The sequence below is a fragment of the Cucumis sativus genome, chromosome 1 (assembly GCF_000004075.3).
Source record: "Cucumis sativus cultivar 9930 chromosome 1, Cucumber_9930_V3, whole genome shotgun sequence".
In the NCBI taxonomy this organism is placed as follows: Eukaryota; Viridiplantae; Streptophyta; class Magnoliopsida; order Cucurbitales; family Cucurbitaceae; genus Cucumis; species Cucumis sativus.
Window position 1 is genome coordinate 8005056 of NC_026655.2, and position 26392 is coordinate 8031447.

Genomic DNA, 26392 nt, shown 5'->3' on the forward strand with positions numbered 1-26392 from the left:
TTGGATAAACAAAATCCATAAACAAATTTCACTTTATTCTTCAAACTTCAAACCATAGAAGCTTTACAAGTGAATTAAATGCTATCTCTAGCAATTTGAGCATTCTGTTTTTAGTTTTTACAACTCAAAATGAGCATATCACTCTAGTTGGCTTTCATTGGATGATTATATGGTCTTCAATTTCTTTGGAACAAGAGGTGTATTTATTTTAAGAGCTTAGTATTTAACTCGGTAAACTTGAAAATTACCTACAACCTAAAGCATGATCCTGGAAAAGAAAAACCAAATGTAAACCAATGTCAAAAGAGTTAGAATTTGATAACCTGTTTAGGTTGGCTTCCCTGTTTTCCAAGCGCCTTGTTGAGTGCAATGTGAAAATTGTCAAAAGGAACCACCTCCATCCTGCAACACTCACAAACTCCAATCAAATATAATACCACAAAAGGAAGCCATTTCATATTAGTATTTTGTATTTTAAAAAAAAAAAAAATTAAGTTCTCTATTTGCCAGATGCCAATTTTCATAAATAAAAGATTAGGTATAAATGATACTTGGATTCTAGTACTTTTGGCGTTGGCATAGCATTTTCAATTTTTTGCAACTTTTGTTCATTTTGGACCTCCAATAAAGTTGTTGTACATAAGAAAATATAACCGCTATGTTCCTTCTTTTTAAAATTCTATACATAATGGCCCTTTAATATAAAATACATATTTATGGCTACATTTTAAGAAATGTAGTGAATAGTGTAATACTAATATTTCTATTTGAACAAGTGGAATAAACATGAAGATGAACGAACCAAAATAGTTACTTTTAAAAATATTAGAATCACAATGAAAGAAAGCAAGATGTATAAGGATTAAAATGAAAGCCAATGACAAGTTTTTGCAATATCAACAGAAGCAGATACATACTCGTATTTTAACTTCTCTTGACGAGCCAAATCCAGTAGGTAATCTATCAACTTCCTGCTCTCGTTTGCTTTATCTATACCCATCAATTTTTGCAACCAAAATCCCCTCAGAGAAACATCCTGCACACACATAAGTTTCAGAAGTCTTCGGGTGCTAGGCTTAAACTTTTTTATTTTTCATTCCCTTCTAACCTTCGTTACATTGGAAATTAGTGTTTGATATGACCATCTTTGGCCAGTCGATATCTTTGGTTTGAAAATTGACTGATCAGTTCTCTACCTCGCAGACTACAAATGGAACTTTGTATATGTAATGACCATTAACTAGCAAAATATCCATATATACATACACATACTAAGAACTTCCAAAATTTATCCATCGTGTATTAATATTCTACATTTTAAAAAAAAATCCGAATTCTTTAATTATTTCAATTTTTAGATATACTTCACAAGATTTTAGCCAAAACCCTGAAAACCATAAGCTGTTTTTTTTCTTTTTTGAGAATCCTCTTCCATCTTTTGGACTCATTATCATATCTCAATTACGAATCGAATTGGCTTATTCTCTCTACGAGAAATGACAAGAAGTACAGCAATCATTTAAGAGGAAAGGTTAAACCCTGAAGATCTCTTGGCAGTGAATCATCATCCACAAGTCTAATTGATTGTGCTAATATATCCCCAATATTTGTCCATTCGGAATTTGTCTATTCAATTGCCAAGTACTTCAAAGTTTAAATTAGAAATTCCTAAAACCATGTAATCAAGTAACTACAACGATGGCCATCCAAAACAAATAAGATAAAAGCAAAAGATCATTTACCTTAAAAATGAAAGATGAGGTCGACACTGTAATTGGTTTCTTAGACATGCCACCATACGTTACCATTGTTCCTCCTTGCCTGGAAACAAACACATCGTTGCACCATGAAGACAATCTTAGACCTATATTGAAACAATAATCAATGATAAAACAAATCGGACCTCAAGAACTTGAGAACCAATGTGGCAGCATTGCCTCCAACACAGTTAAATCCCAAAGCAGGTTCAGGAAGGTTAGCCTAGCATGTAAATAAATCATTTTAGCGAGAAAAGAGAGAGAGAGAGGAAACAAAGAACAAGCGTGCTAACAGTAACTGACAGCAGAAGTTTATTGGATGTCTTTCTACAACTGTCAGTTCCTCAGCTTCTACTATCACCAAAATTCAAATTTATATGGAAAATGTTTTCTAAACTAGTAGGTTTGGTTTTCCCTTTAAAAACAGCAAAATTATGTTAGATACCTAGATTAGTACAAGGGCAGGGGTATAAGGGTAATTAGATTGTTGGTAGTTAGATGGTTATAAATAGGAAGTTGGGGGAGGGAAGAAAGGCATGAAGATTTTGGTGAAGATAATGGGCTGCAACATTCCTTGAAAGAAAGGAAGAGCAGAGGGTTAGGGTTCCTTTAAGTGTTCTTGAGTTTCCTTTTACTTCTTGTTCTTTTATATTGTAATTTCTGTTTGAGATATCAATAAAGAAGAAACACTATATCAATGTTCTAACAAATTATCAATTTCTTTCTCCCTTCATTCTGGATATCTGGTAGAATTTTTCTTTTGCACTCTCGGGAACTCAAACTTTGTTTCTAAAAGTCTCATTGTATTTCCATAAAATCCTTAAAAACATATCCTCTGAATTCACTCCTAGTTAATTGTTACCTACAAAACTATAATAGGAAAAGTTGTTCAGCGTACCAAGAGACTCTTAACATTCTTTACTTCAAGCTGACTCTCACTGAAAATTTCATCAGCTCCAAGTCTCTTAAGTTTTTCTTTTGATTTGTCAGACCCTGCCCTACAATAACAAAGAAAAAGATGTTAATAACAGTAGGACTCTTTAAAGATTGCTCAACTGAAAAAAAAACTATGGAAAAGATTGCTTAACTGAAAGACAAACTATGAATAAAATTGAACCATAGTGACTTCAAATATAAAATATAGATACACGTAAAAACAAATATAGATTTCCACAAGTTTAAAAAGGAGCAAAAGTATAGTTGATCCTCAGCACCTATCACGTATGATATTTATGCTATGGATGCCGCGAATCTTAGCGAGCTGAATTATACATTGTCCAACTATGCTTGTCGCTCCATTTTGAACAACCGAGTCTCCTATAAGAATCCTATAATTGATTATGAATGAGCTGATATAGAGGAAGAAGAACATCAAAATTTCTACAAAAACCAAACCTGCTTTTAAAGAGACAAAATCCTCCAGCATTCTCAGAGCAGTCAAAGGATTAACTGTAACAGTAGCAGCATATTCCATGGGTACTTCCTTGTTGATTTTGTGCCAAACACTCTGATCTTTCACAACATAAGTCTGCCATGTCCCTATGTATAGAAATCAACGAATGACATCAAGTACGGTAATGGTTGCCTTTCAGATATTCTTGTTCAGCTTTTGATAATTTCAAGGATTTAGCACCCATTTTCTCATTTCAGTTTATCCTTTTTATGCTCTAACTAGCAACTTCTACAGTAATCACTTCTTGGAGATGGATTCTTTCTTTATTTCATCCATCAATAAAACGTTTCTACTTTCCAAAAAAAAAAATCCCTAAACTAATTGTTCGTACAAGTAGTTTGACAGAGCAATTTATATGAAATGTTATGTAGAGAGATTTTCAAGCCCTTTGAATAACTGTTCACAAGTTCACAATTATAGAGTCAGTCCGAGCATAGTTTAGTAGATAAGGCCCCAAAGTCCACAATTACCAAGGAATTAACAACTTCAATAATTCTAGAAAACAGATTGCTCATCACAATAAACCAAGAGAAATGTACATTGAAACTATTGTTACACAACGATTCCCCAAAATCATTGCCTTCAAATACCATGTTACAGGAGTTAATGGGACAAAACATTACCCGTAAAATTAAATTTTCAAAATTCCTCCTTTACCAATTTTTGGGGTTAAAGAGCAGAGGTGTACCAGAAGAAGGTGGAGATGGGATAACCCAATCACCAGGTGAAAGACCCTGAACAGCGTTGCCCACTGAATGCACTTCACCAACTCCCTCATATCCTCCAACAGCCGGCACTTCGGGCCTCACAGGGTATACACCTAAAATTCCTCAAAATCTCTAACATCATCATCAGAACCTAAGAAACGTCCTTTCAACCTCAGAAAATCAAATCCATTACAACTCCATATTAACAATAATCAATTGCTTCGAAAGTAACAACCAATTATACCTTCAATGCGGTTGATATCGGAGGGGTTGATCGGAGCCGCCAGCATTTTAACACAGACGTCGTTAGCTTTCATTTCAACCGGCGGTAAGTTAATCACTCTGCACCAAACCAAAGGGTCCCGGTTGTAAAGAGAAAAGGTTTCCAAGTCAATTTAGATTAAAATGGAAAAGAATGATAACCTGGTAACGGTGTCTGGAGGACCATGGAGATCGTAGACGACGGCTGTGGAGGGTGGAGACATAATCACGGAGAAAGCTCGTATGGTTCTTGAATTTGATGGGATATGGGTTCGATGGAAAAAGAGACGTGATCCATTGATGAATTTGAGAGCTACCAACGCCATTAGTTTTGAGAAGCTCGATATAGATGGCAATGGAAGAAAGACAGTCTTCAATCTCTCGTCTAATTTCTTGTTGCCACTGTGAGGGATTGGCTAATGGCTTTCCAAATTAATTGTTCAATGGGCAGTAAATTAGGCTCGGTTGAGTGGAGTATAATAGCTTGCTTCTATGGCTATGTGCTTTTGGTATCGACCCTTGCAACCAACTCGGATGGCCAATTCTAGTGAAGGTTTACTCGACTCACAATTTCATTTTAGGTAACTAGTTCTTACAACAAACTTCCATTGTCAACTTCAGTGAACACTTCCTCACACTCCCAATTTTACCAACAACTAGTTTCGACAACGTCACCTTCGACAACCAATTTTATAATGTTTGATTGTCTTCTTAAATAGTGATTTTACGGTAATAAAAATTCACTTTGAATAAAGCGAACCAAACAAACTTGTGTATGAAAACATTCTATAGTTAACTTATGCAACATTTTGAAACATTCTATAGTAAACATTCTTGATTAGAATGTACAAATTTCCTATTTCACATAATTTCACGATTTAAAAGTAGTTACTTCTTTGTCATATGCATATTTATATGTTGTTTTAAATTTAAATTTATTATTTTTAATAGCATCTAAATTAGTTATAATTTTCCATTGAATAATTTTTTTTAGTGAGATAATAATTTATGTTATCTTTAATATTTTACAACCCCACATTCACGTAACAATATAATTGAGTTGAATTTGAATCAACGTCATTTATGAAAAATAATATCTCAAATCAAATTTTAACAGCATATGATTCGTAAAAATTATTGTATCACAGTTATTGATTTTGCAACGAAATTTATATGTATTTGATCATGTTAATGTTTTATAATTAATTGTTTTCATATTTTTATGAATTATATATATTTTATTTTTTAAATATATAAATTATATTTAAACTAAAAAAGGGAATATGTTAGAAAAAATAACACAAGAAAAAAATAATTATCAAATCAAGATTATGTTTCTTTTTTTCAAGAAACATGAAACAATAATGTTATCAAACGAACCGTGAGAAGTACACCATGTTAGTTGTTTCATTATAAGAAAGAGAAATTTTTTTCTCATTTCAAATATAAAAATAAGTAAATCTCACTGTATAGAAATATCTCTAAGATAATTATTCTTGTTTTTTTTTTATTGTTTTGAGAGATTGTTTGAATAGCTTAGAAGCACTATAGAACACTTGATTAATATAATTCTTTTGGATTAGATCAATTTATTGTGTAGGGCATCATATCTGTGTTTTACTTATTTGATTATAATAACCAACATATTGTATATCTTGCTATCAGCTATATTGTTTTACCACAATTTTAAAGTTGAATATGTTATAATTTTCGGTATAAATGGTCCATAATCAATGTAATGTGATATGATTATACGTTATTAAGGACTAAATTATTACTTCAAAAAAAGTTCAAGAATACATTCTATCTAAGTTCTAGCTCTATTAATTTTTTGCCTTACTAGTTAAGCCTTTAGCAGTCATATTTTGTTTTTATTGTCTTTCATTGGAGTTATAAATTTAAATTCCAAACCTCTTAATCAATAGTGCACGTCTAAATTAATTTATCTAGCTCGACTTAACTTTTATCGTTGGCAATTAGTCAAATTGGTAAATTAAGTGCCAACATTCCTCCAGTAAAAGTTCTAATGACTAAAGAAACTCAACTGTATTATTTGCAATTAAAACTAAAATCTTATGCATGCAATTAATTTTTTAATGTTATTCTTAAAAAAAAAAAAAAAAAAAAAAAAAAAAAAAAAAAAAAAAAAGAGGAGTAAATAGATGTTGGGAATCACTTTGGGCCAAGGCCCAAAAAAAGAAGGTTAAGTTTGAGGGAATATATACATAACTCAAGCAAGGGAGCTTAGGATATCAAAACAATTTGTACTTTCTTTTGTGGGTTTGAAACTAATTATTGAAATTGATTTTCCCTTCTTCTTAAGGTTGTTGTTTGGTTTTGAAAAAGACATCAATAAAAGCTCTTCTCACTCTTTCCTTTCTGTTTTTTAATCTATACCATCTTGGAAGTAATAAACGATTAGCATTATCGTTTTTGCTTTTAAAAAATGAGTTATTTGACAATACTACGAAGTGCATTTGGTTCATCGATAGACATAACTTTCTGCACTGATTAACGGATCACCTTACATGTGTAACAAGTTGATACCATTCTATGAGAAAACAGATGTATGTTAGACATGAATGGGATTGAAAGAAATGGTTGGACAAAAAGGGAATTGAAATGGAGTGTCCTAAAATTAAAATCATTAAATAACCAAACTCCAAATTCCACCTTTTGTTTTAATAGTGCAGTTGGCTCCCTCTCATTTATTAGTATTTTCTATTTCTTTCTTTCCCCTACCGCCCAAAATTCCCCAACCAAAGATTTAAATATGGATGGAAATAAAAGTGTAGAGAAGGGTCCCATTATTACATAAATGTCAATAAAATAAAAAATATATATATATATATACCTTTTCAATTCTCAAGTTAAAAAAAAAAAAGTAAAGGGAATAGTTGAAATCTTTGATCGTAACTTTTAGTATGAATACGTTGACATTTGTTTTGTGGTTGGTAGTAAAAAGTTATTCTTCTCATGAAACAGAACTCAATCTTTCTCAATTTCTTGAGATGTTTTCTTACGAACTTCTAACACTTAGAGCAACTTTGGGCTTAGGTAGACAACCTAACAAATATATACATCAATGAGAATTAACTAACTTGCACTCAATTCACCTCCTCGTGTAGTGGTGCAAGCTCTTCTCTTAATAACATATTTTGGTTTAGACATTATTGAACTCTTTGTAAAAATTTAGTTTGCCTATCTAAAACTAGATCTTGGTATAGATGAGTTTTTCTTAGAATAGGGTACAGTTGTTACTTGAGTTTTCAATCTATATATATTTATTATTTTCAAGTTTTTAAGTATAGAGTTTGTGAAGTTCTTTTTTTTTAAAATTAAATATAATAAAATGAACTAAAATATAACAAAACTTCAAGTTCTATCAATGATAGACATTAGTATAAGTTCATCAGTTTCTATCATTCTTAAAAAATATGAAATTTTGCTCTATATATTTTGTAAATGTTTTTAGCATTTTTTTGTATTGACAATAATTTTTTATTTTTTTTAATTATCAGTTTAGATAATTATATGAGAATTTGAATTGCAAAAATAAGTTTAAAATAGTTCATGGAGAGGATGTATTTTTTTATGAATTAACTTTTTAGTTTAAAATAATAGAAAATTATTTAAATGACCCCTTAAACCTATTTTTAAAAATTTATGGATTAAATGCAAATATTATTAGAAAAAACTCGAGAACATAGAAAAGTATCAAATCACAAATATTCTTTAAAACTAGGAGACCAATAAGATAATGTTCCCTAAATTCTATTGAATACTTTGATCAAACTAATATATAAATATAAAGACTAACATTATATTCTTTAACCCTAAATTTATACTTTTACACTATGTAATATTTTTAAATATAATAGAATGAATCATATTGTTTACAAATATAATAAAATTATAGTAATAGAAAGACAGAATCCCACTAACAAAATATTTTATATAGTTGAATTAAAATTGTATATACACTTTGGGAAATTCAATCCATAGAGAAATCAATTTGTAAATAAATAAAGGGTTGCAATGAAGTTGGGTATGAACTCCTTTGCAAAAGAACAAATAAATAATAGTTTGGGATTTACAAAGAAGCATGTCCTTCCCTAGGAAGTCTCTATTGACTTTCTAAAATCTTAAATAATAAACTCTCTCTTTCTCTAAGTAGATTGGAATAATTATTATTTATTGTGATGATTTGAATGTTTAGAAATATTGTTTATCTTATTATTATTACTAAATTTAAAAAAATTGAATGTGTTTAATATTGTTAATTAGAAGGGGGGAAATTCAAACATGCTTGATTTGGCTATTTGTGAATCATTATTGATTCCAAAGTACGAACATATATATTTAGTTTTGGTCATGTGTCATTTCCTTTGTACTTAAATAGTTTAATTAATTAGTATTTCCAATTTTTCCTATATCTATTTTAGATTCTACTAATAATAGAGACTGTTCGAGTGTATGATTGTGTCTATTATTCATAAAATTTAAAATTTTGTTATATTATATTTTGGAAATACGTTCAACAGTTTTTTCATTTATAATAATTTTAAAATATTTATCTTTCAATTTCCTACTATTGATTTAACTTTTATTATATATTTGATTTTAGACGATAAACTTTTAGTTTAATTTTTCATAATTATATTTTATTGAAATTAGCTAAATAATAATAATAATGTTTACAAATAATGTGTGAATACTTTTCAAAAAGGAGTTTTTAAAAATAAAATATAAGAAAAAATAAATTATTTACTTTTTATATAACAAAGCAAAATTTTTATTATATTTTATAAATATTTTTAACTATTTTGTTGTTTACAATAATTATATATATATATATATATATATATTTGGAATTTGGTTCCATAATTAATGAATTGTTCATGCCACAATATAAGCACATGCTTCCACGAACACAAGGCGTTTTTCTAAAATTCCCTTCATGCATGCTACATTGGAAAATACACAAACCTACCCTTTTATTCTTTTTTTTTTTTTTTTCTTTCAAACATACACAAATCTAGTTTTGTTGCTTCACAAATTTACAATAAAACTTTAAAACTTCTTAACATACATTTTTATTTTTATCTAAGAAAGAGGGAAAGAAAGAAAAAAAAAAAGTAATTTGTCACCTTACGAATTTTTTGGAATAATATAACTTTTTTCTCATAATTTTGGGATATATATCTTCTAAATCCGGCCAATATTTTGTTATATAAAACATATATATACCTTCTATATTAATATTTTTTATATTATCTTCATGGAATTATTGATAAAATCTTTCTTTTAAAACATATATAATTTTGCAGATTGAGTAATATCTCCAAAATCCAAAAAAGAAAACGAACAAATAAGCAAAAAGGAAAAAAAAAGAAAAAGGTTCTTATCCCATTCCCCCTCTTAAGTCAATTGAGGAACTTTATGTACAAACCCTAAGTCTTGCAATGAATTACCGCTCATGAATTCGACATCTAAATTTACGATGTATAAGAGTTTTAAAATAGTATTTACGGTAGCTAATTGAAAACTTTTAAATAGTATTTATAACTGTAGCAAAAAGTGATTACTATAGACTTAAAATAATTTTTGTCTTAAATAGTCTCTTATTATAGCCTTAATTTCACTTATAAACTATAAAAAAAGAATTCAATGTAGGAACAAAATTTACTAAGATCTCACTTTGGTAACGTTTTTGTTTTTGTTTGTTTTATTTTTGAACTTTTGTTTATTACAAACAAAAAAAACCATCTTTTTCTTTTGATTTTGAGTTCTACCTTATAATTATTTTTAAAAATATATTGTCTTAAAATCAAAATGATGAATTAAATATGAAAGGCACTCATTATTTAAAAAACTAAAAATAAAAGATGAATAAGTTACCAAACAAATGGTTAGTTATTAAATATTACATTCTAAAAACTCATATACCAAAAGCAATTTTTTTTAACCTTTATTAAATGAGAAAAGACCTAAAATATAATTAAGAATCCTAAATTAAACTTGAACCAAAAACAATGGGTAGACTAATTCGAGAGAGATTCCATAAATGGTAAAATAAATTTTGTTAAAAGGAAATAAATGAGGTGTGTTTAGGTCATTTTCAAAGCTTTACAAGTCATGAAATTGGCTTTTCCTTTATTTCAATTTAAACCTTAGTAATGCTATGCATAGGGCAGCTGGCTTTGCCTCTTTCGTTCTAACTTTTAACAAAAATAAAAAATAAAAAAATGTGTGCATATGTCATCACCCACTACTCATCTTTCATTCTTTTACTTCACATAATTCACTTTCTTTTTCGGTTTGGTTCATTTTCCCGCTAAATCAAAATTGTAAATATTAAAAGATCAATCGATGATAACTTCTATCGTTGATAGTCTTCTGGTAGTCTAAGAATGATGAACTGATAATAGCAGTATAGTCTATAAATAATATATTTTAACGGATTTTGCTATAGATGCTAATACTTTAAATCTAATCACTATGTTTACAACTATTTCTTAAAAAATCAGTATAGAGTACAACTAATCTAACATGCATGCAATAATATGTGTTAGTGATTAAAAGGTTGATGGTTCAAATTCTCCTTTGCTTAATTATATTTAAAATCCGTTTAAAAGATTAAAAATCATTTAAAAAATATATTTTGAAGTTTGTTCAATTTTAATATGTTAACACTATTTTAAAAGATTAAAAATAGAGTAAAAAAGATAAATTTGGTGATAGACTTTTGGTAAATTCTGTTATATTTACAATTTTTAAAAAAATGTTAGCTAATATTTTAAATTGAATTGTTAGAGTGGAAGTTGTTGCAAACAAAAAATGATGATGAAATAATAAAAGCAGAAATTGAGTGGTTACTGGTGTTTTTAGAAAAATATAAAATATGGTGAAGACAAATAATGATAGAGATGATGATGATCACTGATATTGGAAAATGTAGCACATGCAAATAATATACACACACAAAAATAAAAAACAATAGGAATAATAATATAATAGATTCGGAATCAAGGTACTAGAAATGATTTGTCCAAGTGTGTCCCTTGGAAACCACATTTCAAAATTAAGATTTGATGCACACAAAACACAATAAATACAAAAGTCAAAAGCAAATGGGAAGAAGCGATTTTGACAAATGTTGCATTCTTTGTGGAGACGTCTAATGTTGGGATGCTAATGCTTTCAACCCCAATAATTAATTTCCCTAACTATTCTTTACTTCTTTTTCTTTCTATTTACCTTTTCTTTTTAAATATCATTTTACTCCTTTCTACTCCGTCTTTATGTTTTAAAATATTTTTAGTTTTATTTCAAGTTGGTTCCTAAGTTTCAATATTCATAATTAATCACTTTTCCTTAACTAAATATTCACTTCTTTTTTTTCAATTCATAGAGTTAATGTCTATTGATTAATTTTAAAAAATTAAACGTTTATAATAATTAAAATTTCACTAATTTTCATCCTTATTTAAAAAAGAAAATTAAAATCATAATTACTTTTAATGTTTAGTTACTAGAAAAACAAGTATTTAATGAAAAAACGATAAAAATAAAAATAAAAAACTCAAACTTCAATCATAATATTTTAAAGCAAAGGGACTTATTGAAATCAAACTTAAAATTTAATAACTAAATACATAACATTTTCACTAACGGGTTTTCTTTCATCGAAAAAGGTCTTTTTTATTAACAATAAAAGTGGAATTTACGATGTAACATTTTAAAAAATAGTAAAATAAATTAAAATACTTACAAATTATAGTAAAAAATTAGATTATGTACTTCTATCATTGTTTATCAATATCACTAATAGAAGCATATTAGTGTTTATTAACGTCTCTATTATTGATAAAACCTAAAAATTTTGCTATATGCTGTAAATATTTTATCAAATTTATTATTTTTTACAACTAATTCTCTTTATAAGATTAGAATTTCAACTTTAAGAATAAGAGTGAATACCAATTATTGTCAAGCTCGCTTTCAACGTCCATATTTTTTTTTTACTAATAATATAATGGTTATGTTAACTATGGTGTTCCACATGCTAACTACTAAGGATAAGTTTGAGATAGACTTTTAAAAAGGGTGAAAAAGTGCCTTTGGTAAAAGTAATCATCTTCCAATAATCCTTTAGTAATAGTTCCATCATTCTAATGTTGTACAAATGCATCTTCTATATTATTCCAAATATATAGATTTTCAATTAAAAAAAATGATTATAGCTACGAAAATACTTGTGTAAATTGTAAGTATATATATATATATATATATATATATATATATATATATATATATATATAAATGTTTAACTATTTCACACAATTGAGGTATTGAAGTTTTTATTTTAAATTTTTGCAATAGATAAGAGGTATTTAATGTTCAAATCATGGAGAAGATAATATTATTGTTCTTGGAATCTTAGCATATTTGACTCATAAAATATGATATTTTTATGTGTCATGGGTTGTAATAGTAGTTGGAAATGAAAAACATATAACTTAAGCCCCAGAGATTTATTGGTTGAGTACTCAAAAAGCCCTAGGCTTTTGGCAAGGTGAAAAGATATGTATACTCCACTTTTGTATTTTAGCATCTTCTAAAAACACAATTTATGAATAATATTAAAAATATATATATGTGTATCTTAAATTGCATTCATCTTTGTCTAATCTTTTTTGTTTTATTGGATTGAGCTCCACAAAAATGTTGGGAGATGGAGATGAACTCAAGTATTTGAGTAATGAATGGACTTAATTTTCTAAATACACCATTTTACTCCAAATTTAAATAAAAAGTAATATATATAACAAAAATTCATATTCTACCAATAACAACGTTATAATAAGTACGTAAATACATTAATAGATGTTAATACATATTTATTGATGTTATCGTTGATAGAATCTAAAATTTGTTATGTTATATTTTAAAAAGTTTCATACAAATTTCAATGAAATATATACAAGTATTAAAAATTATTATTATTATCCTTATTCAAAACTATGGAAGTTGTTTGAACCCTATGCTATCGAATATGCTCAATTTTATGACTGAGGATTTATCTGATACTTTTAAAAGTCCGAAGATTGAAATGGACACTTTTAATATTTGAACATGTTTGAGAGTGTTTCACATCATGGTTAAAAGTCAGCTTTTGATATTTTCAAAATCATTAGCGATTTCTTTTAATCGTTGAAAATCAATTTTAGTAACATGAAAATTAAATTAAATGTACGTAATGAAATGACTTTTTCAAGTGATTAATTTAAAAATCAAGTCGCTTTGAAAAATAATTTTACTTTACATACGTTAATTTGTCATTAATAAGAAAACACTTTTATTGTATAAAACAGAACAAATATGTATATAAAAACACTGTGAGAAAAACTTGTAGAATAATGAAAATAAAGTTTCTAAAGAGATATTTTTCTAAGTCGTCCCTAAATATCAAATTTGATTTTGAATCTGCAAAATAACGTTTTAATTAAAATAAGTTTTTAAATCTAACAAGGTGATATTAACAATTTTAATATCACTATTGTTTTTAAAGTCTTTTTTTTTTCTTTTGACATAAGATTGGTGTATATACTTTTATTAAAAGAAATATAGATTAAAACAATGCTTAACCTAGAAGGTATTACCAACATATAAGTGGAGTAATATTAAGGTAAAAGAAGAATACTTTATGCAAGGTGTCAATTTCATAAAGTTGCAATTTTCAAATTTTTACCCTTTTTTTCATTAAATGGAATGTCCTTTTGTGGTGAACTTAGTTTTCTTCCTATACCTTTTTAGGATTATACCATTTCAATTTTTCATCTTTATAAAATTAATATTTGAGATTAAATAAAGAATAAATCAAATAATAGATTGGAAAATAACTTGATTAATAAAACAATAATGTTAAAAAACAAAATGATATTAATAGCTCATATGAACACATAATTCAATCAACCTTTAGAACCTTTACAGAATGAATGATTCAAATTTGTTGATTTCTTTAAATTGCTGTTATATATATATATATATATATATAAAAGATTAGTTAATAAGAATATAACTTGACCCACGTTAAAATCTATATATACCATAGGATTAAGAGGTCAAACACTTGAATCTTTATTTTATAATAAGAGATAAGATTATTTTAATATAATCAAAATCAAAACTTACTATTAAAACGGACAACTAAACTTCAATGAAACGAATTCAATCCTAAAACTTATCTTAATTAAAAAAATGAGTTAGCTATCTTAAATGGTGAGAACAGACGGTTATTACTATTTTAGTGGTTACAATTACAAATATTGTAACCATTTTAATTATGGTAATAATGTTACGTTTTAATAAAACATGTCAACCATTATTTTATTATTCTTTCTATATATTTATTCGAAAATAAAATTAATCATAAAAAAAATCCTAACTTGTTTATAGGTTACATGACTTTTGGTTCAGTGATTATTCTTTCTTTCAAAACTTCGAATCTTTCTTTGAGCAAAATTTTTTTGATTCCATTTCTTACTCTCGCAAGTGTGTACTTGAGTTGGGATATAGTGTTAATCTTTGAGAGCAACTGACAAATACAATTTAGCACCAAGATCGCGTCGAATTTTACTTTCAAAGTAGTGGTTCAACATGACACAATAATGATCAACATTTTTCTTTCAACATCAAGTTTACCATTTTTTAAAGATTTTTTACAGTAAATGATTGAAAAATTATCTTTAGCAATGTTATCAACGATAAAAACTAATTTACTAATAAAAGATTTTTAGTCAGCTTCCACACATAATGAACAATATGGTGATCATACACAGCTATTTAAATTAATGGTTTATTTTTAATTATTTTTATCATAAGAAATGAAGGAAAATTTAGTGTAAATAGAACTAGAAGGTCAATTTGAATAATCACTATAACACTTTGTGTTATATTGAATGATTATTCCTTGTAATCATATAAAAGTAATATGTCTTCTACTAAAGTTTGGTTAATGATAATAATGTTAACTTGATTAATATTTAATTTTAGGTCTTATAGAAATAATTTGAGAAAAGTTAAATTTATTAAAATCATGGTAGGTGAATAATTGGGGTAGGTCTAAGTTTGTACTATTTCTAAACTTTTGGATTTGGTAAATAATAACCCCAAATATTTTCTAAAAGTTTAGTTCACTTTGTGCTAATCATTAATTACTAATACTTTTACTATAGTTTTACCCATTGTATAACTAAATTATGTATGACTCAACTAATGACTAAGTCACATCTTCTTAATTAAAAAAAAATTACATATTCTTGTTTTCACTTTAGATTGGAAAAATACTTCAACTAATAGTTATATGAAATTAGTTCCATAAGTGAACTATTGATCTAAACATTTACAACTTTAATTATTATATCAATTTTAACTCTCCAATCATAAGAGAGTGAAAGAACAAGAAAAAAAACTAACTACACTATATATTTTTTTGATGAACGGTAAATATTTTATTTTTGATAATTTTTTTAAAAACATTTTTTCATTTATGTTTTGTTTGGATACATTTATGAAAGTTGAACGTTTTTAAATTGATTTATTTATGAAGGTTCAAGGCTTAAATTGACACACTCGTAAAAGTTAAGGGTCTAATTTGATATAACTATTAATTTGGAGTTTATATTAGACAATTGCAAAATTAAAATTTTAAACTAATATAATTATTATTTTAAAGCTTGAATTCATATGATCTTCGAACTCTAGGGTTCAAATTGATATTTGCCTAAAAAGGTTTGGTAATATTATTAATTGGTCTTTTCTTTTAGTCGAGACAAATACGACCTTACTAGAAAAAAATATACTTTTTTGTGGTGCGTACAATAAAATGTTGAAAGTCAAAACACATTACTGAAAGTGTTATCAACGCTTACAAGCGTGTCGTCGTGGTTCTTGAATGTTGCAGTGGCTGAATATTCAAAAGTTTTAATGACATACTCAATGCACACTTCTAAAACGAAACTTTTATTTTCGCTAACACGTTACTAAAACATACACATTTCATTGCTATTTGTGTTATATAGTGTGGTGAGAGTTTATTTCTAAAAGTTAAATAGTTAAGCTTTAACAATCTTATCATGACATCGACAAACGTTAGTAAAATTTATATATCGGCTATGGATAAAAATTTCAAACTACGTTTGTTTAGTTGCTTTCAAATAATTTTCATTATCGTTTTAATTGTTATTAATTTATTTAAATTTTTTTATATTCCTTGTTTATTAAAAAAGTATATTTTCTTTAAATATTATATAATTCTTTTAGTTTGTACATAGACTAGCTGTTTTTCTTTTCCAAAACTGTTTTACTTTGGCATTTAAACTTTCATTTACTTTGTTTGAGGTCTAAATTTTGAATTGAAAAAATGTTTTCAATTACTGTCATCAATTTTTTTAAATAACTTTAACAATAACATATATTGAATTTAAAAAATCAAAATACTTGTCCAAATAGTTACATCAGCATATCTTTAATCACAAGATATTCATCATTAGTTTTTCTTAGTGAAAATTAAACTTTTACAAAAAGTTTTAATAAGAACTAAAAAAGGAATATTTAACTATTTAAAAATTAAAATTATTTACACAGTAAAAACTATTATAATTAATAATTCTTAACAACAGCAGTAGATAGTTTCAATATTTGGATTATGCCAATTCAATAGATTTTCTTTTTTTTAAACTTAATAGAAAAATGATATCATATTACAAATAAAATTTTAAAAAAGAGTTTATTATATATATTTTATATATTATAAAAAATAAGAAATAATTAGATATATTATATAATTATTAGAGAGCTATTTACTTTAAATTTGTTTACTTTTATAATTTAAAAAAAATCTTGATATACACTCTGTTATTATAAAACTTTTTGGTAGACCTTGCAAACTTGAATAGGTGAAATGGAAGAAGAATGAAGAAAAACATTTTAGAATAGAAATAAAATAAATAGATAAAAATAAATAAAAATGCGTCGGCAAGTAGGTCCCACCAAAAGATGGACGCTTTCGTGCAGGGGGACCCACTTAACTTTGACTTAATCACTTTCTTCTTCTTCTTCCTTTTTTTTTTTTTTAATTTCTTTCTTTCTCCTCTTTTATTATATTTATTGTAAATTTGCTTTTTAGATTATCTTTACATCGGGATTGGATTGAAAAATCGAACGGCGATTGAGGTGTCCTCCGTGTACCGTACGATAAAGCAACCACAGATGATTTAATTTCTCAAGGAACAATCTTCTACACACGAGTTTACCTACACCCTTTTCCATTCAACACCTAAAAGACAAATAAACCTTTGATTTTTGAAAAAGAAAATGGTGACGTGGAGAGTTCCTTGAAATAAAAAAGAAAAGAAAAAGAAAAAAGAAAAAAGGAAAGGGGTCATTTATTGCAAATTAACTCCGCAGGTAAAATTTACTCTCTTTTATTCCAATTTACGAAATGGCCCTTCTACTGTACACGTGGCGCTTTTTTATCGGTAAAAACCCTGGGAGAAATAGTCTCTTTTTATTATCGTTTTGGTTTACACTTTACAAGGTGAATGAATTGACATAAAAGAGACTTCCCCCATTAACCCATTTCTTCAAAATAAAATAAAGAAACACCCATTCATTAACCAACTAATATTCTATTTTTTTAAAAAATTAAGTTGTAAATTTGGTATATAAGGTTTGGGAAAAAAAAAAGATTAGTATATATTGTTTGAAGGTTCACTTAACCTTTACATTTTGATTTTGGTTTGAGTGTCAATGCCAAATTATCCTCAACCCATAAAATCGTCACTAGAAAGTAGTTATCAGATTTTATTAAATTCAGATTTTTAAAACTATAGGACTAAACTCTTATCTTTTTCTTTTTTTCTCGGAATTACGTGTATCAAATTTGAAGTCTAAAATCTTTTAAAATTTAGATTTAAATCGTTTCTTAACTTTGAATCTTATTCTATTTGGATCTTTAAAATTTTTAGAATGTTTATTTTAGTCTTCAAACTCGAAAAAGTATAATTTTTAATTTCTCGTGTCAAAATTTTGTTAATTCACTAAATTTAAACTTGTATTTTTATGATCCAGATGTTTAAAGCAAGATGAATAGAAGTAAAACAACAACCAAAATATTCAGCAAAAAATGACTTCTAAGTCACCTTTATCAAAATTGAAATGATAGATTTTTTCAGTGTAATCCACTTATTTGACAATACATAGTAATATAAAGATATAAACTTGTGAGTAAAATTCTATCGACTAAAAATCGAGTTTAGAAATGAAAATAGAAAAATAGTACAAAATCAAAATATTATTTGAACCTAAAATATGTTATCAATATTAACATTTTATCAATATTTTTATAGAAAGAGAATTTGTGGATATTTTGAACATTCATTAGCACCAAATTGTGTGTATATATATATATTTATTTAATTTAAATATTTATTTATAAAACAAACAAACAAAAATAAATAATAATGCTCGAAAATTCGAATTTCGAAAGCAGCCTCTCTGTTTCTCTCTCTCTCTCTCTGAGTTTATACAATTTACAAATTACGAATTCTCTCTCTCTCTCTGTTTCTCTCTCTCTCTCTCTCTCTCTAACTCTATTTTCCTCTTTCTAACTTTCTTGCTATTTTCTCCCGTTGTCTTCGGATTTCCGGAGGTGGGTTTTTTTTTTTTGTTATTTCTTTGTTGGTGTTTGTTTTTGTTGTCAGCTCTGTTTTTGGAGCTCAGAAACAGAGAGGCAGGAGTGGTGAAGGAAGAGCTCTTCATTTCTAATGGGTTGTTTTCGTTGTACCGGTTCATCCAGCAAGAAATCGGAGGATATCGAACAAAAAGACCCCAATACCTTCAATTCCAAAACCCATAAGCCCGATGATCGAACCCCTTCAGGTTTTTTTTTTTTATTATCTTTTCAACAATATCTTAAATGGGTCAAATCGATTCTGTTTGACCTTCTTGATTTTGGGTTTTCTTTTTCTTTGAAATTTTTGTCATGGGATTTATGTGAATTAATTCTTTTTTTCTGGTTTAGGAATTAGGAATTGAGATTGGTTTTCCTTTTCTGTTTGGTGTTTAATGTAATATTTGGACTTCCAATCTGTTTTGTATTTTCTGCTAATTAGTTGCAAGGTTTTATAAGCTATTTGAGAGGAAAAATCTCATGTCAAGAAAATTTTAATGTAATTTGTGATGTTTTTTCTCTTTGGTTTGAATTTCAGGTAGTTGTTTGGTGGTGGTTTACTGGTTTTTGGATTATGAGAGGATTTGGATTATGGTCAAGTGAATTAAGTAAAGATTTTTGTTTCTTATTGTTTTTAAAATTTTCTTTTGGGTTTCTACAGATAAAGCCAAAGTTATTTCAAATTTGGTGAAGAGGGATTCTGATGTGAAGGTGGTTGTGTCTAAAAATGACCAATTGGCTTTAGATGTAAAGAAATTGAATTTGAAAAATGAGGTTTCTGAAGAAGGAGAAGCCAATGGCCGTGCTAAGACGTTTACATTTGAAGAACTTGCAGCCGCTACGGGCAATTTCAGGTCAGATTGCTTCTTGGGTGAAGGAGGATTTGGCAAAGTTTACAAGGGGTACTTGGAAAAAGTTAATGAGGTACATTCAGTGAAACATTTTACTGTTTATGTGTGTAGGGTCATCATGCATTTCTAAGGCTTTTATTTGTAAATGTAATACAAAATTCAAACTGAAAACAATTATAAACCAAATCCGTTCTCATGTGCTAATAGTATTAGGCTGAATTGCAAGTTTGGTCATATCTATGATTTGGAGAAAGTTGGGATTTAATTCCTATGGTTTGATAAAACTCTCCTGAAGGGTCCTACAGTATGACTATTAAAGAGGTTTCTGTCAAACCACAGGGACTAATGTCTATTTTTCTTTCAACCATAGGGTCTAAAATTTGAAATTTAACCTAGTATTAAGCAAGCTAGATGTTCATATAGTATGGTACTGTTTCTCATTATCTCTCTTTCTTTAATAGAATTTGTGCTTCTGTTTAATTTGTTAAGTTCCATTAAATAGCAATGCTTTAGTCATCTAACCCCTTCTTTTGCTTTGGTCTAGGTTGTAGCAATTAAACAGCTAGACCGCAATGGACTTCAAGGAATTCGAGAGTTTGTTGTGGAAGTTTTGACTTTAAGTCTAGCTGATCATCCCAACCTTGTAAAACTTATTGGCTTTTGTGCTGAAGGGGATCAGAGATTATTGGTTTACGAATATATGCCATTGGGATCATTGGAAAACCATTTACACGGTACCTAATTAATTGACCCACGGCTTATAATCCTTTTGCCTACATTGTTTCTCGATTATTTTACATATCCTTCGCTCCTTGTAGATCTTCGACCTGGTGCCAAAGTAATTGATTGGAACACAAGAATGAAAATAGCAGCAGGTGCAGCGAGGGGGTTGGAGTATTTGCATGAGAAGATGAAGCCCCCGGTTATATATCGTGATTTGAAATGCTCAAACATTTTACTCGGTGAAGGATATCATCCAAAGCTATCTGATTTTGGATTGGCTAAAGTAGGTCCTAGTGGGGATAAAACCCACGTTTCAACCAGGGTTATGGGCACATATGGGTATTGCGCTCCAGATTATGCAATGACAGGCCAGCTGACATTCAAATCAGATATTTACAGCTTTGGCGTTGTTTTATTGGAACTCATCACGGGCAGGAAAGCAATCGATCATTCAAAACCTCATTCGGAGCAAAATCTTGTGGCTTGGGTAATATAGCTAGCCTATTCTCTTTTGTAGTCTAGTTCCACTTATATGATTGTATAGTTGTTTCTTCATGAAAATGCATGCTTTGGAAATATTATTTGTAGAACTTCAACATTTGACTGCTCGGCATAATACTTTGATGGTTTGTGCATGTACTTGAGCAGATTGTTTCAAACATTTGGAAACTTTGTTTGTCGTAACAGGTGGAGTTTAGTGATATAAAGCATTTGAATTACGTTAGACTTTTAGTAGGCTGCTACATGCAAAACAAATTCATGGCATGATAAGAAAATGCTGGGTGTATTTATTTGCATATTTTGAGTTTTGTGAAGCACGCAAACATTGGTTCTGAATGCACATTGGAGGCTAAAGCAAACTTATGAATGTGTCTGATATTGCAGGCGCGACCCATGTTCCGAGACCGAAAAAAGTTCTCACAAATGGTTGATCCAATGCTCCAAGGACATTATCCTGTGAGAGGATTATACCAATCTCTAGCCATAGCCGCAATGTGTGTTCAGGAGCAACCAAATATGCGACCAGTCATAACTGATGTTGTAACAGCTTTAAACTACCTAGCATCCCAGAAATACGATCCCCAGACTCAACCAAACCAAAACTCCCAAAAGAGACCATCTTCTCATAAAATGGAACGGGGTGATGATAAGAAAGAAACTTCAGACAACGATGAGTCAGAGAGAGAGTGAGGCAGGAGGGGATACATTGTACAATGGGCCGGTTAATACTGTTCAGAAGCATTCTTACGACGTGCCTAGTTATCAATTTTTGTGCCATATATGATAACAGGTACCATGCTTAGATCCTTGATCTTTCAGTAAATTTGGTCAGAAGCTGAGAAAATTGTCCTTTTTCTCCCTTTTTTTGGTCCTCCAATGTAAATTTGAGCTGAGGTTCTTTTGTATGTAAGATTGGCTCTTTAGAGAACCATGCTCCAAGTTATATAGCTATAGCCTAAAAAATTCCTTTCCCAATAATCTGACTTGGACTTTGCTTCTCTTTTCTTTCTTTATGCAATACAAATACACACTAACACAGATTGTCTTTGGAAACTCTTATGTAAATTGTCAGCATGATTCTTCACCCATTAGCTGATGTGTAGTTTGCTTTCTTCTTCCTCATATACTAACACTACTATTTTTCTAAAATCTTTCATCAATCCCCATTGCTCTCTTCTCTATCTTCTTTTTGAGTTCAACGAGATTTGAACATCCAACCTTCCTAAAAGGTTGTTTTTTCATCGGTGACTATCAAATAATCTACAAAAAATTCACATTAATTACATTCAGTATAAGTTTCAGACACACAAAGGCTCTTAACTATAAATTGGCTCATCATCGATCCATGGATACTTGTTAGGAATGACTTGTCAAAGAGCATCCCATTTTGGAAGTCTTAAATTTTTTACGTTACATTTTGACTATAACGTGGAAAATTGAACAAAATGGCCCAAAACAAAAAAAATAAAAGCTTTTATGTGAGTGACCTCTTTCTAGAAACTTGTTTGTTGTTGACTCTTTTGGTATGTGAAATACCACTTTTATTCTCAATATTAAATGTTCTCTATGCCCATGTGTTTTCTTAAAACTAAAGAAGTTTTAACCTTCTGTTAACTTCTATTCATTTCGATAACCAATTTTTTTTTATTGTTTTTGAAAATCGAGTAAAATAAAAACGAATTTTTAAAAGCTAATTTTTTAATTTTGACTTGGTTTTGTAAATCATTCATGAAAAGTAGATAAAAAAAAAATCAAGATGAAAATAGTGTGAGGCATAATATTTTAAAAATAAAATAGAAAACGAAATGGTTACCAAACTTAGCTTCGGTAACCAATTCGTTTTATGTTCTTTTTAAGATTAAACCTATTTATTCTTCATATCTTATAATAATTTGCATATTTCTTGAATAAAAGCCAAATTCCAAATTCCAAAAACAAAACAATTCTTCGAAAGCAATTTTTCTTGGTTTTTAAACCATTTGTAGAATGTAGATGACAAAGGAAGAAAGTTGGAGCTAAAAACAGTTTAAATTTTTAAAACAAAAAATAAAATGGTTACCAAACGAGTCTACATTGTTAGTTTCGTAAAAATTTGTCTTTCAATGTTTTTATTTCTTCACGTCGTCATTACAGTATTTCATCACTTTTCTCCATGAACCCCTGCTCGGACATAAAAGAAAAAGAAGAAAAACTACAAAAATTCCGATTCCTCTCTCTTGAAAATAACACTTAAAGAGTCAATCCAAACAAATCCTAAAGCTAACAAATTTGGCTAGTGTGACCATAGATTATCGCCTAAAAAAGTGTTCAAAAAAATAATGTTGTGAGAAGTTGAGGCAATAATGAGAAAGAAAAAAGGTCGAATCTGTTTGATTTTGTTGATGGGTGTAGTAATGAATATCATTGATCAACTTCACTAATTTCAGCTCCACGGCAGTTGCCAACTGATAAGTACAAAGTGGAGGGTTTATGTGATGGAAGAACTCTGCAGCAATCTCTTCTTGGTGACTGCATCCAAATATATATTCAACATTGTAATTCAGTTATTATTGAATGACTAGTCTGCAAAAGAACAAATATATACATACATACATATACATATATATATGTCTTTTTAGTCTCTAATGGTTTGGTCCCTTTCGTTCTAACATTTTCTAATTATACTTGTGTAGTAGTGTGGCATATTATTTAATGAGAAAAATGTTAAAAAACACCATATAGATAAATTAATATACTTTGTCATAAAACTATAATGGGTTATCAGGTAGTAAAAAGAGATATAGTCTTACAATAACCAACTAAGAAATCGTGAGATGAGTTGAATGTGCATGAGCTAGCTGGACACTGGAGTATATATATATAGGAAAAAAGTTAGTAAAAAATTTGAAGATTTACCTTTTGCCATCGATAAGGATCGGGCTTCTTCAAGATAATAACAGAGTCAATTTTATCTGGCGAACTCATTTTCCAACGGCAAAAAGGGTGACGAGACTTATCGCGAATATAAATACCAACAGTTTGCTTTTTGGTTCGATCATAACGCGTAGTCCCCATGTAGAATATGAATGGCTTTTGACAAGGGTGCTTTGTGACTGGTCTAGTGTTGAAAGCATAAGCAGTGTAATCTGCTCTTCTATACCAATTGAGAAAGGTTCTTGTGGGCATTTCAAGCTCTCTAGGTGAGATTACACCTCTCAAGATTTGAACAACATATCCCCAAGAAACAGAAATTGACCAATAACGTTTCTTATCATAACAAATAGATTGTTGCATTATGCTTGAGGAGTCGAGATTTGAGGATTGGAATAGACGTTGAAGGGCTTTCACTCGAGTCATTTTAGGGAAAATTGGTTCAACTACATCAAGGTGGTGAAGTGATAACAATGGAGTCACTGGATGAGCCCCTAAAAGTCCCAATAGATCTCCATATACATCATACTACACCATATATGCCATGCAACAGTACAACAAATTAGCTAAATTAATTCATCTAATCAATACAAAGTTGCTAATTAAAACAACATTGTTCCCTTAATCAAGGTTTTTCATGTGAATATATTTACATACTTAACATGATATATATATGATTGGATGATGGAAAAGTTGGGAGATAATTAATTGGGATACTTATCTTGAGAAGTTTATATTTATTAGCTTTCTGAATTAAGTATAACTTTCAATTCACTAGACATAATACCAAATACACTTATCATCACCAAGTTTTAACAATTATGAAAAAAAAAGAAGTTTTGATTAAGAAAGTATTACTCCAAATCTTCAACTAAAAAAATAGCAATATAGTTTCTTATCTAAATTACTATCAACCCATTAGAAAGGGTCTGGTGCGCATGTTTAGAATCTTGTAAGCTTGAGGGTTAGACTGAGAGGTTTAGGTAGCTTGGATTTAAAGAAAACTATGTTTGAAGTGCAGGTTCAAGTTGTCTGAATTTAAGAAAACTGTGTTTAAATATTAAGAAATATTTTCTTGTAAAATATCATATAATGTAAGCTCATGTTGCTTACATTGTTGGTGTCATATTACCTAAAATGCAAAGGTCGAGTAAATTGAAATCTTTTGTTTTAAAAGAACTAGTTTGCAAAGAGTTAAAAGAGCCAAAGCATCGTCAAATACTCGAACATATATTTCATTTACCCATATTTTCCCCTCATTGAGTAACAAACTATAACAAACATATAGGGATAAAAAGCAAAAGCAAAGATGAACACCTAAATCATCCATTAAAAAGTGTCAATTAATGTAATATATATACCTGATGAAATCCAGGTTCTCTTGTGAGTGGCACTCCAAGCTCAGCCATACAAGCTTGAATTCTATCATCACTTCCATACAATCCAGGGTACCTATCAAATTAAGTATATATCGTATTCATATAAATAAGACATGAATTACTATTTCAAAGGTTGATACGATAAGATATTTTGTGATGTCGATGCCAAAATTGTTCAAACAAAAAGAGAAAAAGAAAACATGAGAAATACCTTTGAATACATTTATCTTGCATCTTCTCTAATTCTTTGGCTAATGGATAACTTATAGCAAATCCTCCACCACCATAAGCCATTGCATAAGAAAAGTAAATGTTTTGAACATGGCTTTCAGATGAGCTCCCAATGTAATAAAATTGGCTATGATCATACTTAGATAAAACCCTCACAACATTCTCCACCATAAAAACTGTATCATCATCTCCCATCACAAACCATCTAACATCCTTCATCCCCAACCTCAAAGTCTCAGAAACAACCCTCGAAATCCGTAATGCAGATCTTTGTCCTTGTCGGTTCGTGTACTTGAACCGTGACGTATCGCCTGATATTCGAATTTCGGGTAACCCTTCATTTCTTTTAGCATAAACTTTTTTATCCAACCAAACAACCCCTCTAGTTTCCTTTGGCCTCCACCATAACTTTATGTATTCTTTCCTCTTCACCCATAAATTCGACGACCCTGCGATCCCGAAAACGATGTGTTTTAGCTCCGTGTCATAGCGTTGCAACTTTAAAGGAAAAGATACTGGCTCAATTATCCTTTTTTGTTTTTCCTCATCATCATCAACTCGGAGAAATTTGCTATTATTGTTGATGTTGGTTGAAGAGATATTAGTGAGTGTTTGTATATGTTCTTCGGTCGAGGAGTCTATGGTCGTCGAGCATTCTTCGCGGTGATCAACAGTGAGGATGTTGGTGGAGTACAAAACATAGATAATGAAAACGGTGAGGAAAATCCAAACAGCAGTGTTTTTGAGTCCTAGAAAAGTTGTCAAACGTTGTTGTTGTTGCTGCTGCTGCTGCTGCAAAGTAGGTCGAGACCAAGGCGAAGATACAGACTTCTTTTCAGCATCTTCAAGTTTGTTCTTGTTGTTGCTTTTGTTGTTTCCCAT

General features: G+C 29.1%; 3 protein-coding genes across 3 annotated transcripts; 1 reads left to right on the forward strand and 2 right to left on the reverse strand.

Moving 5' to 3' along the window:
- Positions 1-4760, reverse strand: LOC101215312 (enoyl-[acyl-carrier-protein] reductase, mitochondrial). Its single transcript, XM_004148730.3, has 10 exons — positions 4341-4760; positions 4162-4259; positions 3899-4030; positions 3153-3296; positions 2972-3074; positions 2656-2755; positions 1904-1980; positions 1743-1821; positions 918-1036; positions 1-402 (listed from the first exon to the last, which is right to left on the reverse strand). Exons 1-10 carry the CDS (start codon positions 4502-4504, stop codon positions 309-311), a joined length of 1110 nt encoding a protein of 369 aa, XP_004148778.1. The 5' UTR covers positions 4505-4760; the 3' UTR covers positions 1-308.
- Positions 4761-18736: 13976 nt separating this feature from the next.
- On the forward strand, positions 18737-22081 carry LOC101215066 (probable serine/threonine-protein kinase PBL5). The gene is made up of 5 exons (XM_004148729.3): positions 18737-19124; positions 19577-19839; positions 20311-20500; positions 20585-20976; positions 21375-22081. The coding sequence occupies exons 1-5, from the start codon at positions 19010-19012 to the stop codon at positions 21678-21680; spliced, it is 1266 nt and encodes a 421-aa protein (XP_004148777.1). The 5' UTR covers positions 18737-19009; the 3' UTR covers positions 21681-22081.
- Positions 22082-22740: 659 nt separating this feature from the next.
- Positions 22741-26392, reverse strand: LOC101218166. The gene is made up of 4 exons (XM_004148741.2): positions 25491-26392; positions 25262-25352; positions 23886-24428; positions 22741-23498 (listed from the first exon to the last, which is right to left on the reverse strand). Exons 1-4 carry the CDS (start codon positions 26390-26392, stop codon positions 23391-23393), a joined length of 1644 nt encoding a protein of 547 aa, XP_004148789.1. The 3' UTR covers positions 22741-23390.